Here is a 16,315-nt window from a genome sequence, read left to right as displayed (position 1 = left end):
TTTCAATGTTTGTATCTTTGTGAATTTAACATTCTGAAGAAGTCCTGTATGATTTGTGGATGCAAGCATTCAATAAATTATACTTCCTGTATGGACACAGTGTGTTTCTCTCCTTTCCCCAGAATAAGGAAGAATAACCCTACACTCACTAGATGCTCACAGGCAACTGAGGTTTTACATGGGCAGAGAAAAGTATTTCAGGAATTTTGATCATTGATTAATTTCTTTATGCTATGGGCAGGAAGGATAAGCCTGTTACCAAACAGATAATAACAATATGAAAAGTATAATAGCATCTGCTTTTATTAATCCTTTTATGGCAAGACAATTCCGATCCATGTTACAGCTCATTCTGCAAGGTCCACTGCAACTACCACCACTTTCCAGGGGGCTGTTAGAAGACAATCTGCACTGGAAGCAGCCACAGTCTTCTGTAAACACACATTTTCAGACCATTACAACCTGAACAGTGCTTCAAAGGCAAGGCCATGCTTTATCAAAGCATTTTGTAGGACCTATTGCCTCTTGCCCCTTCCCCAAGGAAAAGCCACTCACTGGTAAGAAAGCACTGGGAGTCTTCCCAAGAGTCAGTACTAGACCACTGGATATTATGACAAACATAGTACAACTGTGCTAGGAATTTATTATCATAAACACAAATGTTCAAGTATATCCCCTGTTGCAGTATCAGTTCCTCCTACCATTCATTCTTTTCCCCTAGTATAGATGGACCGGAACTGGCACTCTAATCAGCCTTTGTCTCTTTCCCTCTTTACCTACAGATCTGACAACTCTCCTCCTTAGGGTTTAGCAGCAGCTTGGAGAGGCAGTTTTAGCCCTAGCACCTGTCCAACTGACCTGAGTTGAATTACCTGGTCAGGTGTCTGAGGAGCTGACATGGAAAAATGAGTGTGCCCATCTTGGGGGAGGGCATGCTGTTGGATGCCATCACAGACTGGGGATGCACTGAACCCATTGTCACTATGAGGGAAGGCTGGGGACATTAGCTGAGTCATGATGATGGTAGCAGTATATACCACCATGTCCTTATTGCATGTTAACCCCTGGACCTTTGCAGGTGTATGCAGTGGGAGGAAGGGAAAAATGATTAGGGTATTAAAGGGAAAAAACACTCCTCAGCAGTATGATGACATTGTACCAGAGTCCTCAATCTCCTCACCAACCCCAGATGTGGGCTGGGTAGCGCCCAATGGAAAAGTCAGGTCCAACAGACCCTGTGAACTAGAAGAGGAGCTGATGGCAGCCAAAGTCAGTTGCAAGGAGGAGCATCCAAAAAAGCTAGGACAGGCAGTTTTGGGGTTCTCTGACTGGAGGTTGCATCATTCATGGGCTAGTTTACTTTCTACAGGGTATGCCAAGTTCTGGCACTTTTATGCTGGATTTCTTCCAGTTGTGATAAGAAGGGTCAGAAGATAACACCAAACAACATTCCCTTTATATCACTGATATTTTGATGTCCAAGTGGGAGGATATCCACCAGGCTAAGGAAAAGGTGAAGAACTATGTAAGTCATTCTGTTGCAGGGAATTCTGCAGGTAAGAATTCCATTAGTCAGAACTGCAAGGGTTGATATAGTCAAACATCTGCATGCATGGCAAATTCCTAACACTTATATACCTTTCATTTACATCACCACAAAATAATGTGAAATAGCATAAACGCGCATACATTTCTTCTTTTCTGAAAAAAGTTGCTCTGGCAACCTTGACTTCTATTTTATAGGCCTGTTTTAGGTCAGAGCAGATTTGCTTCAGCAAAAAACTTACATCCTTCCATCTTTTCCTAGTTAACCATAGAATGTTGACATCTCTGTGACTGCTACAAATGAAAATAATTCTGTCTTGCAGGCAAGACAACAGCTGGTAAAACAATACAGCATGACTTAACATTCTGACATAAGTACTCTGTTATCCCAATTTATGTTAACAAGTTGCATGAGCAGATCATGCTCCTTCACTTGGGGGAGAGCTTTTTTCAGACTAAGTCTATTGTGAAATACTAATAATCACATCCCAGACTTTACCCACTTTTGATTATTTTTACTCACTCAAGCTTTATTTAGCCTTGGGGATAACTACATCTTTAATGATTAAATTCTGTATGACCTCTACTTGGGTAGTAACTACTAGTATGAGAGAGAAACCAGAGAAAGGGAAGGATACATACCACTCAACTGTCCAGATTTTCTCAAAATGTTCATATTTTTGCCTCATAATTTTGGTCTGCTCCTTCAAAACATTTTGGTTTTCTGACAAATCATTTGCAAATCATTGAGGAGTAAAGTTAGAAAATAATGGCAGACATTTAAGTTTCAGACTTTATACCCTCCAGAAAATTCATGCTAATGCAAAACCTGTTATATTAGCAACTTTCTAAGTTTGTGAATGCAATATTTAAATGTTGTCCCACTTTTTGGGTCTATGCCCCCCCCCCCATTATTTACAGTTTTGTACAGATTTCTTGCTCTGAGGTTGAGCGGTATGGAAGGACACGAACTTGGGGAAAAAGGTTTAATTAAAGCAGGAGGTAGACATGTGGCAAACACATTGCCAAATATGCACCCCAAACCAATGTTGACCACAGTAGAAAAGACATAAACACTTTCTAATGCACTCACAGCCAAGGTCAGTGGTAGCAGTTAGCGCCAGTTAACACTGAGGGATAGGTTTGCAGTTGAAGAGCATGCAGTCCCAGGTATTTCATTTTGTGAAACATCATAATGAAGAAAATAGGCATAAAATAACAACTTTCAACATAATTTAAGCTTATAACTTTTCTTCATTCAATGGCTTTGAAACAGTAAAATATTTAAACTGAATAGACAAAAACTGCACTAAGAAATAGCTCAGGCAGGAAGCATTTATTTCCTAAAGGCAGTACTACCAGTCTATACCAGATCTCTATAGTCACCAAATATTGGAAGTGTTGCCATTTTGCAAAGAAAATCATCTAAATATATTTATACACACACAATAGGTGTGTATAAACTGTGAGACTGTAAATCAAACCCACTTTAATAGTCCAACAAAAATGAACAATAAAAAGTAAAGACTGAAACAAATTTACAAAAATAGATTAGTGCTTTCATTTTGTTGCTATCCAAAACCTCAGATATAGGGGAATTCCCTTAGATGCAGCATTTTTTTACTTAGTATATATTTTCTTAGTTTCTTGGTGTTTCAGAATTCAAAAGTGTCCAATTTTGAACTTAAAATCTTTGCTATTAGTGTTAATTTTCTAGAATTTGTGAAATGTTATTTTATTGCTAAGATATTCAGATAAATTGATAACTCCAATTTTTCACTTTTTAATTTTTTTAACAGCTGGTTATTTTGGTTTAGAGAGTATGAGTCATTGTCACATGATGGAGTAAGTGCATTCATGGGTTACAGTTAATCGTTGTCTAATAGATAAAACTAGAGTTAGAGATGATATGTATAGATACGGATACAGATAAATAAATACACACTTATAAAGGCTCATTAGCTGTGGCACTACAGTGTTATAGAGGTGCATAGTGGGTAATGATATTTGATATTTCTAGAAATATAACTTTGTTGATGTGTGAGAAAGTTTTGTCAATCCCTTCAAGGTATAGGACTTCCTCTATGCTAAACTGAATAGCCTGTGGAATTATTTTTGCCTGTCCCAATATAGCAGAAAACCTGATTTCTACATCACATACTTTATTTTATTTATTTGACATTTCTGTACCAGGAAAGTTCGACTGGGTAATACTCCATTTTCAGCAGAGGCCTGGGGGGAAAAGGTCCACACTGACATAATAAGGTTACAGCTAAGTGAAGTTATTTATTTATTTTGATTTGTTTACTGGGGTAGTGTACTGACCAATACTGACCTATTTCAGGCTCAGCCTAGGTGAAATACAAAACATTTCACAAACAAAAACTGCAGAAATGTAAGCAATAACAGAATAGTTCAGACTAATGACACAGAAAAAAATGTATATACATTTCATTGAACAAGCAGAGTGCAATGTGCAAGAAACAGAGCATAGTATACAATATATATATATATATATATATATATATATATATATATATATATATATATATATATATGTTTCTAAGCATTTCAAATAAAAGAGTGGGGGGTTTGGATTCAAGTAACTGAACAGTGACTTTAAAGATTAATGTAAAAGTCAACAGAAATGCAAATATAAACAAAAAAATACTTGCCATGCTTGTATCCATGTTTCCTGTATCCCATTCCAGTACCTGAGCAAGGAAGAAAATAACACCAAATTAAACCAAGGTAAGCAAAAAATGGAAAGAATAATGAAATATGAAGAAATAAAAAAAGATGAGAATATATTTGCGTATATATATATATATATATATATATATATATATATATATATATATATATATATATATATATGTGTGTGTGTGTGTGTGTGCATACTTATGTTTAATACAAACAGATGTGCTTACATATATCTATGCATAAATACAAATTAGAGCCCACATACACACGTGTGTGTGTGTGTGTGTGTGTGTGTGTGTGTGTGTGTGTGTGTGTGCGCGTGTGCGCGCGTGTGTGCATACTTATGTTTAATACAAACAGATGTGTGTGTGTGTGTGTGTGTGTGTGTGTGTGTGTGTGTGTGTGTGTGTGTGTGTGTGTGTGTGTGTGTGTGTAACAGGCACTTACTTTAATTGTGATATTTAGATTCACCCCAATGTATACTAGAAGAGGGGTATTTATTATTCAGACTATAGCCTTCCTACATAACTATAAAACCTTCTAGTTTGATGATGGACATTTGTGGTATTGTCACTGTCTTCTGTTGAAATTAAAAGATGGATACACCTGAGTTTGCAGAGTGCCTTCTCTGGGGTTGAAAGTGGCACAGAATGGAGACTGGAGGAGTAAGGCAAGCCTGCATCACATTTGGCTTCCTATATGAATACTGTCCTAACTACAGTGTTTACTTATCTGCTCTGCCTCTTATGTTTGTATTACAGTTTTAGCTGCTTCTACTGAATATAAGTTGTTTGCAGGCACTATATTGTACTGACTGCACCACTACTTCTGCTTTGCAAATTTATAGTTTGCCAGCACTTTTCTCTCTTAGAACCCTCTTATTTCACCTCACCATACAGTTGCAAGTCAGCTTTGCTTGACGTTTACCAAGCATCTTTTCAAACAGCTAAGACTGTCATCCAGTCAATTTACTTCACATTACTTCATCTCAGCATTTCACCTCTTTGTTATTCCTGTAAAGATACTGACTGAACAAAATATTTAGCTCTGGATTCTGTGGACATTCAGACTTAACTTATACTATACAAGTTTGCTTAATCAAACCTGCTGTTTTCTTACACTTAACATTCAACTTTGTCTCAGTGTTTCAACCTTCATTTTTTCCTCACAAAGAATCTGGTCGCACAAAGTAACTGGAATTAGTTTTCTTGTTTTCCACAGGTTTTGCTTTCACGTACACATGATTTACCTTATGGTGCAAAACTGCATTGTTTCTCTACATGAATTAGTCGGAGGGCTATTACCAGATTTCCGCTTGTCTGCAATCCAGTTTACTGCTACATCTCCATCTGGTTTGCTACATCTGATTCATTACATTTGTTCCCTAAACTGCTTGAATGTATGGATATACCTAACAGTTATTCAACTGCTATATATATGGTTGACATCCTTGCCTTTTGTAAGCCTTGGATTGCTAGTCTCCAGTTTATTTATTTACCCATTTAATTTCTATAGAGTATTCTAATTGTATTTTGCTGGTGATGTTTTCTGGGATCTATTGACTTTAATAGATTTTGGTTTTCCTTACAATGACTTACTTCTGTTGACTTTGTTACCTTATGCATGCTTGTATGATATCTGTTACTCAGTTTTCATTGGATAGCAGTTTTTCCAATTCATTGATGATTTTTCCGTGTCTAGGATATCACCAAATGCACTGCTTTACTTCAGTTTACTGTTGCTATACTATCTGTTTTGGAATTTCTGGTTTATGCCCCATTGGTTTCCATATTCAACATTTCTTTGGTGTTTATCTGTCATTACTTTTGTGACTTTATCATTCATATCATTCACCTGATACAGAATTTTAATTGCATTTTTATTATTTTGCTAGTTTTTCAAACAGCTGATATTTTACATGTCATGTGGAACTGTACTAAGATACACGACTTATGGTGTTCCTTGAGAGTAAGATTAGAGAAGATGGGATATGAAAAATCAGCCCTTACTTGGGAGACAGCTATATTGCACATTAATATCAATCAACTCCCAAAAATATTAAAACATGTCTTTATTACGATGTGTGCCCTTATTAAATGCTTTATTACAAAGAATTTTAATGTCATGTCACCAATTACATGGGAAAATTTTAGCAATCTTGCTATCAAATATAAACTAATTTATTCAAAAACAAAAAACCGCTATTACCAAAAATATTGGGGTTACTTGCCAGATATAATTCTTGACAAATAAAATTTGCCTACAAATTGTCATGAAATGCTAACCTTTAAATAAGAAATGAATGTAGTATAACCAGTCTTTCTTGCATCTTCTCCCTTTTCTTAGTATATGTGTAACTAGATATTTTCCCTAAACATACAAATAAATGGTTAAATTTCTATTTTTACTTTATATATAGACTATCCCCATACTAACTATCCCTTATGAGACCAAATTAACATAAGAATTCTCATACTTTACTTGACGATGTAGTGACTTCTTGTATATATATTGTGTATGTATATATATATATATATATATATATATATATATATATATATATATATGTATAATTTTCTCGGAACAAGATTGTTGTCTTTTTTCTTTAGATAGGTATTTGTACTGTTTATTTGTGTTTTTGAGTTACCATATTGTTGTTGTTATTTGAAAAAAGAAAACTGAAATAGAGATTTTGGAAAAAAAAATTATTTTGCTAGTTTTCACTTGATTTACAATTTTGTTGCTGCTCTTATTTCTGAATGTTTCATTACATTCATTTGGGCTTGTTTGTCATATTTTAATTCTGTTTTAGAAACCCTCAGTCTTGGTCTACATACAGTATATTTTTTTATTATTTATATACCTAGTCTACATATTGTATTTATTTAACTACGAGATACAACCAAACCTTACTAATTTATTCACTTCTTGTTCAATTGCAGTGATTTTTGCATCACTCAATGGTGAAATTAAATGTTTTTATGCCTGCCTATGTTTCAATAAATATTGTGCTACTACTGAAGAAAGTCATTCTACACAACATCTTGATAGCAGAAAGTTTTTTAGACACTTGAATTTTAATCTTCACCACCACTGCACCTCAGAAAGCTAATTAGTGCTAAATCCATTCTTTTTGTCATTCTGAGGCAGTGATGATGTTGACAGCACCTCCATGATTACTGCCGAAGATGAGGGGATGCTATGCTTGGCAAGCAATCACCAAGTGAACTTTAAAAATAGTTATAATAAAATATTCAAAGTTAAAAAGAAATAAACATTACAGAATGCAAATGAAAGCAGATGCTGTAACAGAAAAAAACTGAAATGGAAGCAGACACAGACAATGGCTGTCATAATAGGTATTTGTTGCACAATCAATATCCGTCTGCCTGCTTTCCTTACTAATTTCAGTCTTTGCATCATTTTCTTTTTCTCCATATATGAGTTTGAGCTATGGGCTCATATATGGTACTGTTGCTATAAGATCTTGAACTGTTAACCACCAGTATACATAAAAATGCCTATTCTGTTTTTGGCAGGAGCTGAATGTGTGTAAAAGCAGACATCCATGCATTTGGCTGTCAGGACTTGTGAAGCAAGATAAAATAAATTTACTGCAGCTATCATTTTTATTTGATGACTATCAACCATCCTTGGTATACATGGTCAATAATGTGGCTGAAACTAGTGGTTGCATACAGTCTATGGATGAAAGTGACTGACCCTTGCTGTTTTCTGAGTACAGTTAGATTGTCACTGACCTGGATTGGCAGTGCTGATAAGTGATTGTGTGAAATACATTACTATGTCATTATTTTTAGTTAATCACAATCAGACCTCTGAGTTGTACATAGTAAATAAAGTGGATAACATTTCTAGGTACAAAATCAGTCTGTGGATAAAAGTGACTGATCCCTACTGTTGTTTGATCACAGTTAGATAGCCAATGATCTGGCTTTTCAGGGCTAATGTGTTTGTGTAAACAAGATGTTCTGACTCAAATCACTGTTGCAATATTCCTGACATATCAGTTGTCACTGTTGATGTCCAGCCTAGATACTAATGCTTTACCTTCCAGAGGTTGTATGTCTGATGCATGACTTCAGCTCATATGTGTTGAGGTATATAGATGAATGGATGAACATGGATTCTCAGACTATCTTGCAGCTAGCCTGAATGCAGGTCATGCGTCCACTGGACTCATCACCATTTGGCTGCTGGTACCATTGCTTCAATCATTTATCCAGATAAGTGCCCCATTGAGGAATTTTCTTTTTTAACACTATTTTGTTGAAAGTTGTTTGATGTCAGCTAGAATGGGTAAGTGTGAGTGCAGTACGCAGATTCCATATAAGAACTTGCATACAAAGTGTCTGTTTTGCCTATTCCTGGAACACAATCACAAATCTTGCTCAATCTGTCAATTGTTCAGTCCCAAAATCCTTAGGTTGAAGCTTTCCTCTCTCAACACCTATCTTGAAACTCAACATCTTAAATGCTTGCCCCAGTCTAAGAAGGATTAATCCACATCCTCACACATCCCTTTTCCACAGAAGATCTTGATCTCTGTCCTGCATTCCTTCAATAAAGTTATGCTTGAACCTTCTATGGCAGAGTCAAAGCAACAAATGCAGACTACTATCCCAGGCCACTCAAACAGCCAGACACTTATGATGGTGTAGGTTCATAGGTGTGTACTAGACTAATAGCCCTGGAGCCTTTACAAGCCTAGAAATAATCAGCCTTGGCAGGTCCCGAATCCAGGACCCTGTGCACTACAGTCAGAGCAACATACTGCTACGCCATATGAGCTGTAGATGCTTCTTCTAGGGCAGCTGCCACTGGATTTGTTATTTGCAGACAGACATGGCTTCACAGTCAGCCTATCCCTGGGGATTTCAAATCAAAACTTTTAGGCTTTCCCTTGGACAAGGATTTACTGTCTGGTCCTCAGGCTGCCAGTCTATTTAAAATTCTCCCAGACCAAGGTAAGACTATGAAATACTGCAGACAGAATCTACTGCCCTGATTTCCTAGATACCATAGGAACTACCCATCTAAATCTACCTCCTTCATTAGAAGGGATCCTAGGACTGCCCATAAACAAAGAAAACCCCCTAGGAAAAGGTACTCAAACAAACTCCATATGGACCTTCCAGCAGGGCGGCCTCCTTTTAGAAGCAAAAATCTGTGACTACTTTTGAAGCACCCTTCCCCCTGCTCTCAGTCCAATTACTCCTTTTTCCCAAAGACTATCACTTTCCCCTGGCCGGGTGGGAAACTGTTACATAGACAAGTGGGTCCTATCCATCATCAAGGACAGTTATGCCATATCCTGGGAAAATATTCCTGCTCTCGAAAGGCAAGCCACAGCCTCCTCACAATCAAATGTCCCTTCTTGCCCCAGTATTCAAGACCTCTTGAATCATGGCACCACTGAGCAAGTCCCAAAGGGTTTCATGGGGAAAATATTTTACTCCAAGATTCCTCTAGTGCCAAGGAAAGAAGGGCAGTGGAGACCCATCCTAAACCTGCATCTCCTAAACACTTACTAGAAAATACAATCTTTCAAAATGCTTTCTCTTCATATTCTTCTGCCTTTTAACCTCCCCCAAGCCTTCTTGGTGTTACTACATCTGAAGGACTCTTACTTACACACCCATTTGTCCATCTTGCAGGAAATTCCTCAGTTTTTCCACTGGCTCCTTGCATTTTTAGTTTACTTCTGTGCCTTTTGGCCTTTCCACAGCTCCAAGAGTGTTCACAAAGTATCTAGCTCCAATAGTAGCTTTCGGTTGAACTCAGAAATCCAGAAATCCTTCTCCAGCATCTACACCTCCAACTCCTGACAGGTCTGGATTTCATGATAAACTACAAAAACTCCCGTATGATTCCTACACAGGGCCTGGTTTTCCTGGGTTGCAGATTGGACACAAAGAAAATGCATGATATTGTCCTCCAGGAGAAAGATCACAGTCTGTCCATTTTGTTTTTTCAAAAATCTCTCCTCTGCAATCCATTGCTCAGCAAGGGAGATGCTAAGAACTTTGGGGTTCATGGCAGCCTCCATTTTTATGCTCCTCCTGGCTAGACTTCACACAAGGAAAATCCAATGTACTTGAAATCTAGACATGCATCTGGAGCATTTCTCCTTGGGCCTCCACTGAAAATTGGCTTGTTCCAAGTGGGGCTTTCTTAGTAAACAAATATTAAATAAAAATAAACAAAACAATAAATAAATAAAATGGTCCCAGCACTATCACCCATTGGACACACAGATTTCTATCCTCCTTTGTCATAAAAAGGTTCTTCTACACTAAATCTAGTGGTGCAATTCACACCTCCTCCTTCTCCTCTTCAAAAGGTACACACAGATGCCTCAGATGAGGTGTAGGGGCTTGGACAGGATCATACCAAGTGCAGGGCAAATGGCAACCTGTATTTCTAATAAACATATTAATCTGAATGAAATGAGGGTTGTGCTACAAACTCTTCAGACCTTTGCCTAATTTTGGAAACATGGGCCAGTCCTATTGTACACAGACAACACCACAGTCACGTGGTATGTACACAAACAGGTCGGTACCAGTTCTTAGCAAAGGCAGGTCAGCACAGGAGGCATATAACTTCTCTAAGCAGATAGACATCATGATCACAGCCACATACATCCCTTCTTACGACAATGTTCTAGCAAACTCTCAAGCTGCTCCATGAAGGACCCCCCACAAATCGATGTTGAAGAGACAGTTTTCCAAACAATCTTTAGTGCATCACCAACTAACCATAAGCTTCCCTAGTTCTGGGAGGACAGAATCCTTTTCCTTTCATTGGGCAGGGAACTTCCTCTCTCCTTTTCCTCCTTTGCCTCTTCTTCCAAGAATTCTTTTCAATGCACAAAAGGAAGCATGCAGACTTCTTTTACTGGCACCCTTTTGGCAGAGGTGGTATTGTTTTCCCTACTATTTCACCTTACAAAGGGAGATTTCAGGAAAATATCTCTGTAACCAGACCTGATAACTCAGCAAGAAGGATTGCTGTTCCATCCCAATCATCCATCTCTCAGCTTGACCCTATGGATGACAGGATTTTAATCCCTCAAGGATACCTCTTCTCTGAAGAAGTATTTCAAGTCCTACAAGAAGTCAGAAGACCACTAGAAAATCTTACACAGCTAGATGGAAAAGGTTTTCCTACTGGTGCCACAAACATAGTCAGGACCCACTACTAACACAAGTTCCTGCTGTATTGAAATATCTCTGCAAACTACACCAATCAGGTTTGACCTACTCTTCTATAAAAGCTCATCTGTCAGCTCTCAATGCCTGCCACCCTCTTAGACTTCCGCCCTCCCTCGGGATCTTAATTTTGTGCATCCTTTTGAGCTGATATTTTCCACCTGTCTAAAATTCTGTGCTTGGAAAACTATCTTTCTCTTGGCTCTCACTTTTGTTAGGATAGTTTCTGAGTTACAACCTCTCGTGGCCATTTTCCCTTTTTCTTATTTTTCACAAGGACAGGGTGTCTCAGGACTATTCCTTCCTTCCTTCATGTCTAAGGTAGTGAATGAGCTGCCCCTTAATCAAGCTATTCTCCTACCCACTTTCTTTCCCAATCCACAAGAAGGGGGTGAGGGGAGGACAGTACAGTTGTGTACACTTACCATAAATGTATATGTTCTACATGTCTCACTGTTGTAGTCTTGACTATTGGGGATTTCCTACCCTGAAAGCCCTCAGTCAGCCAGGAAGTTTCTACTGAACCTGGGTGGCTGTACCTGGAGGAAATCTTTCATCGTTTGCATAGACTTGGCTTTGTCCTCCATCTTTTTCAGCACTTCCTCTGCTTTTGAGCCAAAAAGAACATTCTTGTCAAGGGGGCATCTAACAGAGTAGATTTAACATGGTCTGGACGGGCTTGTTCTTGGAGCCAAGCATGCTTTCTAACCACTGACCCAGTAGTGGCAGCTCTGCAAGATGCTTCAATGGCATCATATCCATAGTGTAGACAATGCTTAGCTACCTGTGCACTAGCATGGCAAAATTCTGACACTTCCTTGAAAAGGTTTTTATCCTCCAGGGCAGACATCTTCTATTTAAGTTGGTCAAGGATAGCCTGCTTGTACTTAATCATATGAAATTGGCAGTTGAGGGTCCTCACTGTGAGTGTGGCAGAGATATAGACCTTTTTGCCAAACCTGTAAAGAGCCCTGGTCTCTTTATCTGTAGGAAGAGGATTTCTGGAAGAACTGGCCCTGGCTCCATTAGGTCTGAGATGATCAATTTAGGGTCAGCAGAGGGGTTCTTGTAAAGAAATTTGTGGGATTCTTGAACACGGTAAAACCTGTCAAGTTTTTGAGGGGCAGTTAGTAGACAGTCAGGCTTAAGTGAAGATTCCTGGAAAAAATAATCCACCAATTCCAGAAATGGAGGGATAGCTACAGGCTTATGTTCTGGTAAGTCCAGGAACCCTTAACCCTCTTACTAGCTGGGAGTGCTGTCTCATGGCATGCAGGGTTTCTCCAAAGGTGAAATCCTCTAGTGGGAAGGCAGAAGGGAGGATCTCCTCAGAGTCAGATTCCTCATAGGAAGTGTTCAGATCCAGAGTCTTATGTATTTGAGTCCTCCCCAGACATGGGGGGATCCTGATAAATTTCTGAGGGTTCATCTCTTTTCCTTTTACCAGTGGCAACAGTTTGTCTAGACCTGACAAGAGAAAGAAGATCTTATGCCAGTCTGATAAGGTCCTACTGAGAACCCTGTGGAGTTGAGCCAGAAGTCCTAACTGCAGGCCTAGGTACCTAAGGCCTCCTAGGAGTAGCTAAGGTCTTAGGCCTTGGAATGTCTGGCACCCTCATGCCTGTCTCTTGAGGATGCTGAAAATGCACTGGAGCTGCAGTGGGCCAAGGTCTAGTTGCCAAGTCTCCAGGTGTTGCATGCTCTTCGGAAGCCAATGCCTGCTGAGCAGATGTGGACCCAACAAATGAGCCATTGTCGAAACCTAGGTAGAAATGGATAGGAGAGATGGCGTGTCAGACTCTGAAAGCATCTCAACAGAGGACTCAGTCATCGGTTCTGGAAGCAAAGAGGGCTGCATAGGTGCCTCACCTTGTTCAAGAATTACAAGCCTGGATGGAAAGTCAGGCAGAGATGGGTTATCACCTATGCTTTTGTTTATCTTTCTTGCACTTAGGTTGATCAGGTTTAGTACAAACGACGGATGCCATAAACGATGTTTGAAAGGATTGTTGGCTAAGAAACTTTGCAAGAAATTCAGCCTGATAGTTCTAGTATTAAAATGCACACAAAAGTGACAGCTAGCAATTTTGTGATCAGGGCCTAGGCAAGTAACACAAAGGGAGTGAAAGTCTCTGTGTGGGATCTGTTTGCTACAACAGAGACAATGATTGACTTTATCTGACATGAGCAAGGAAAGAAAAAGTTCCCCAACACTATTATTATTTTTTTTTTGAGAATTGTCAAATATCTGTTGAGTACACAGTTAGTAAAGTGACTATCACTGGGAGGATACAGAGGCAGTCTGTGGATGAAAGTGACCGAACAGTGCTGTCATTTTTTCCTACGTGCGTTTTGCCCATGATAGCCAATGATCAAGTATCACCCAAATGGAATTTCAACTCATTCATTACTCAGTACCCAGCTATCCCTAGTACCAGAGCAACAGCCATGTGGAGGGGATATCATCCAAGCAGCTATGAGGAATTTTCATGCATCTGTGAGCACTCTACAATCCATTTAGCATCTCAACAGTTGGGGCAACCTCCTTCAGTGATCTGATGGAGTCTGATTATTGCTAAATCCAGAATTTTGGGATGAACATCAGTTCTGCACCAGACTGGAATTCCCCCCTGGAAGCAGTTCACATTATACTGAATGCAGATAGTGTGGGCATTTCCTTATGGCCCTAACCCCACTCTCTGTCATGGCTGATATGACCAGTCATATCACTACAAGGCCTTTATGTTTCCCGTATGTATGGATTCTATCACTCATGCATTTCTGAAGACTGCTATTGCTGGCTTGGGATAGACAAGGCTACATCTCTTGGTCTATGGCTGTGGTAAATACGCAAGTATTCCCTTGTATAGGAGCAAATAATTTAAACATAACCATCTCTCCATTCCATCAAGATGGGAAGTCAGCATAACCTACTCAGTTCCCATCCCCCATCTGGTTCTTCCAGCACCTGAGCCAGTATTCAAATTTAAATGCTAACATCACATTTATACGAGTCTAGGCCAAAAACTGGTCAGCAGCCGAGTTCTTGATTTCAGAAAATGCCTGATACAGCAGCTTGAATCTTACACTTGCTTTTCAACGTTCCCTGATTGCTGCGATAAATCTGCTTGTCTTCTGATGATGTTTTTAATTTTGCTTACAGAATGAGGAGATTTCAGTTTATTCCTTAGTGCAAGAAGTTTTTTGTTTTACCTATATATTTTGTTGATACTAATATTCCACAACAAGGATGTGTTCTAAACTTTTCCATCATATGTATGGCTTATGATGAATGGGGACACCTGCTTCAATGCAGTATTTGAGGTGAGAGTAAATGCCTCTGGTTTAAGCATCTCCTTTTGTTATAGGTTCCCTAGGGGAGTGGTGGAGTTATACATTTCCTCAGTGATCTGAGAGTGCTTGAAGTTTAGTCTTAGATAAATTTTTTAATACAGCCTTCTTGGGATGAGTTCTTATGTTAAATATAACAGCGTGCTAGTCTGATGTGATCACTGGGGAATACCTTTAATGAGGAACAGATTGGTGTTATGCAAGTAAGAACAATATCAATCAGATCTGAACTCCTTGTAGGAGTGGGCACTATCTTTTCAAGAAAAAGATGGTGTTAATAAAGCTAAGATATCACTGTGTGCATTTGTTTGTGGTGTACGTATGTACGTGCATATGTACGTATGTATGTATATATGTATGTAAGCCATTTGATGGATGGATGCTTGAAATTCCCCAGGATTAATGTGTTGGTCTTAATAGTTAAGGGCCCTAACTGGTTTAGGAAGGTGTCATGGTTAGTGGGAGACATAGAAGGGGTTCTATAGTTAGCAATGAAATTGTTAAGTGGACTTATTAATTGACACCAGGCTATCCATTCGTTCCAAGTTATTCTTATGCTGAATTTTCTCTGATGTAATGGGACTGTGAATGAATATGGGTATGCCCACCTCAACATGGGCTCTGAATGAGTGGTAGGTGTTAAAGCAACAGGAAGAGGGAGCATTATCAATATTCTGGAAACATGTCTCTAACTATATTGACGTGTATGCACTCAGAAGGAATAGTTTGAGCCTGTAAGCCTCGAACCCACACGCCTTACTAATTAGTCAGTTGCACCAGCGGTACACCATGACTGAACTAATAGTTTAAGCCTACTGGTGTCAAGACCATATATATATATATATATATATATATATATATATATATATATATATATATATATATATATATATATATACACACACACACACACACACACACACACACACACACACACACACACACACACACACACACATATACATTTTAGTATATCTTATCAATGTCATTTTGAAATAACTAATTTCACTCCAAACAGAGTTTTTCCGTAGTCTGAGAAGGATATGACCATGGAGTTAGACTAAATATATAGTAATTCAATAAAGCCTTATTCAGTGATAAATAAGACAGACATCCACCAAGGCTGAGAATAGGATCCAATTTAACAGAAATAAAAACTGGTAGGTGCTTTCGCGACAGACTCACTTCTTCCTTAGTTTTTATTTCTATTAAATTGGATCCTTTTCTCAGCTTTGGTGGACGTCTGTCTTTTTTATGAATTATATTTTGGATATTGTCCGGGTCCTGCTACACTCTTGGACTTTTTAGTGCTGCCTTATTCAGTGATACCTGGTTAATGTAGGCTGTTTCAATGACAGACGTTACCAATACTTTTATTTCTCCATGAAGTAATAAATCAGTATTACTGTATATGTCAAATATATTACGTATTTTGGCAGATGTCACTGGATTAAATAGTCAGGTTCTAGTAAAGTATTATA

The 16,315-nt window shown here is 38.5% G+C and overlaps 1 protein-coding gene across 9 annotated transcripts in view; it reads right to left on the bottom strand.

Moving 5' to 3' along the window:
• The window catches only part of LOC122801731 (homocysteine S-methyltransferase 1-like), a 638,040-nt gene that overhangs the window by 204,391 nt on the left and 417,334 nt on the right, over window positions 1-16,315 (bottom strand). For all 9 annotated transcript variants that reach the window (XM_044071256.1, XM_044071255.1, XM_044071254.1 and 6 more), the window contains one exon: window positions 4,221-4,259. In XM_044071256.1, the coding sequence (XP_043927191.1) occupies window positions 4,221-4,259 (39 nt within the window). The remainder of the gene's footprint in view (window positions 1-4,220; window positions 4,260-16,315) is intronic.

This window comes from Protopterus annectens, chromosome 5.part0 (genome assembly GCF_019279795.1).
Source record: "Protopterus annectens isolate FY-2018-M chromosome 5.part0, PAN1.0, whole genome shotgun sequence".
In the NCBI taxonomy this organism is placed as follows: Eukaryota; Metazoa; Chordata; order Ceratodontiformes; family Protopteridae; genus Protopterus; species Protopterus annectens.
The sequence above is the reverse complement of the archived record's forward strand: the minus strand, read 5'-3'. Positions and strand labels throughout refer to the sequence as shown.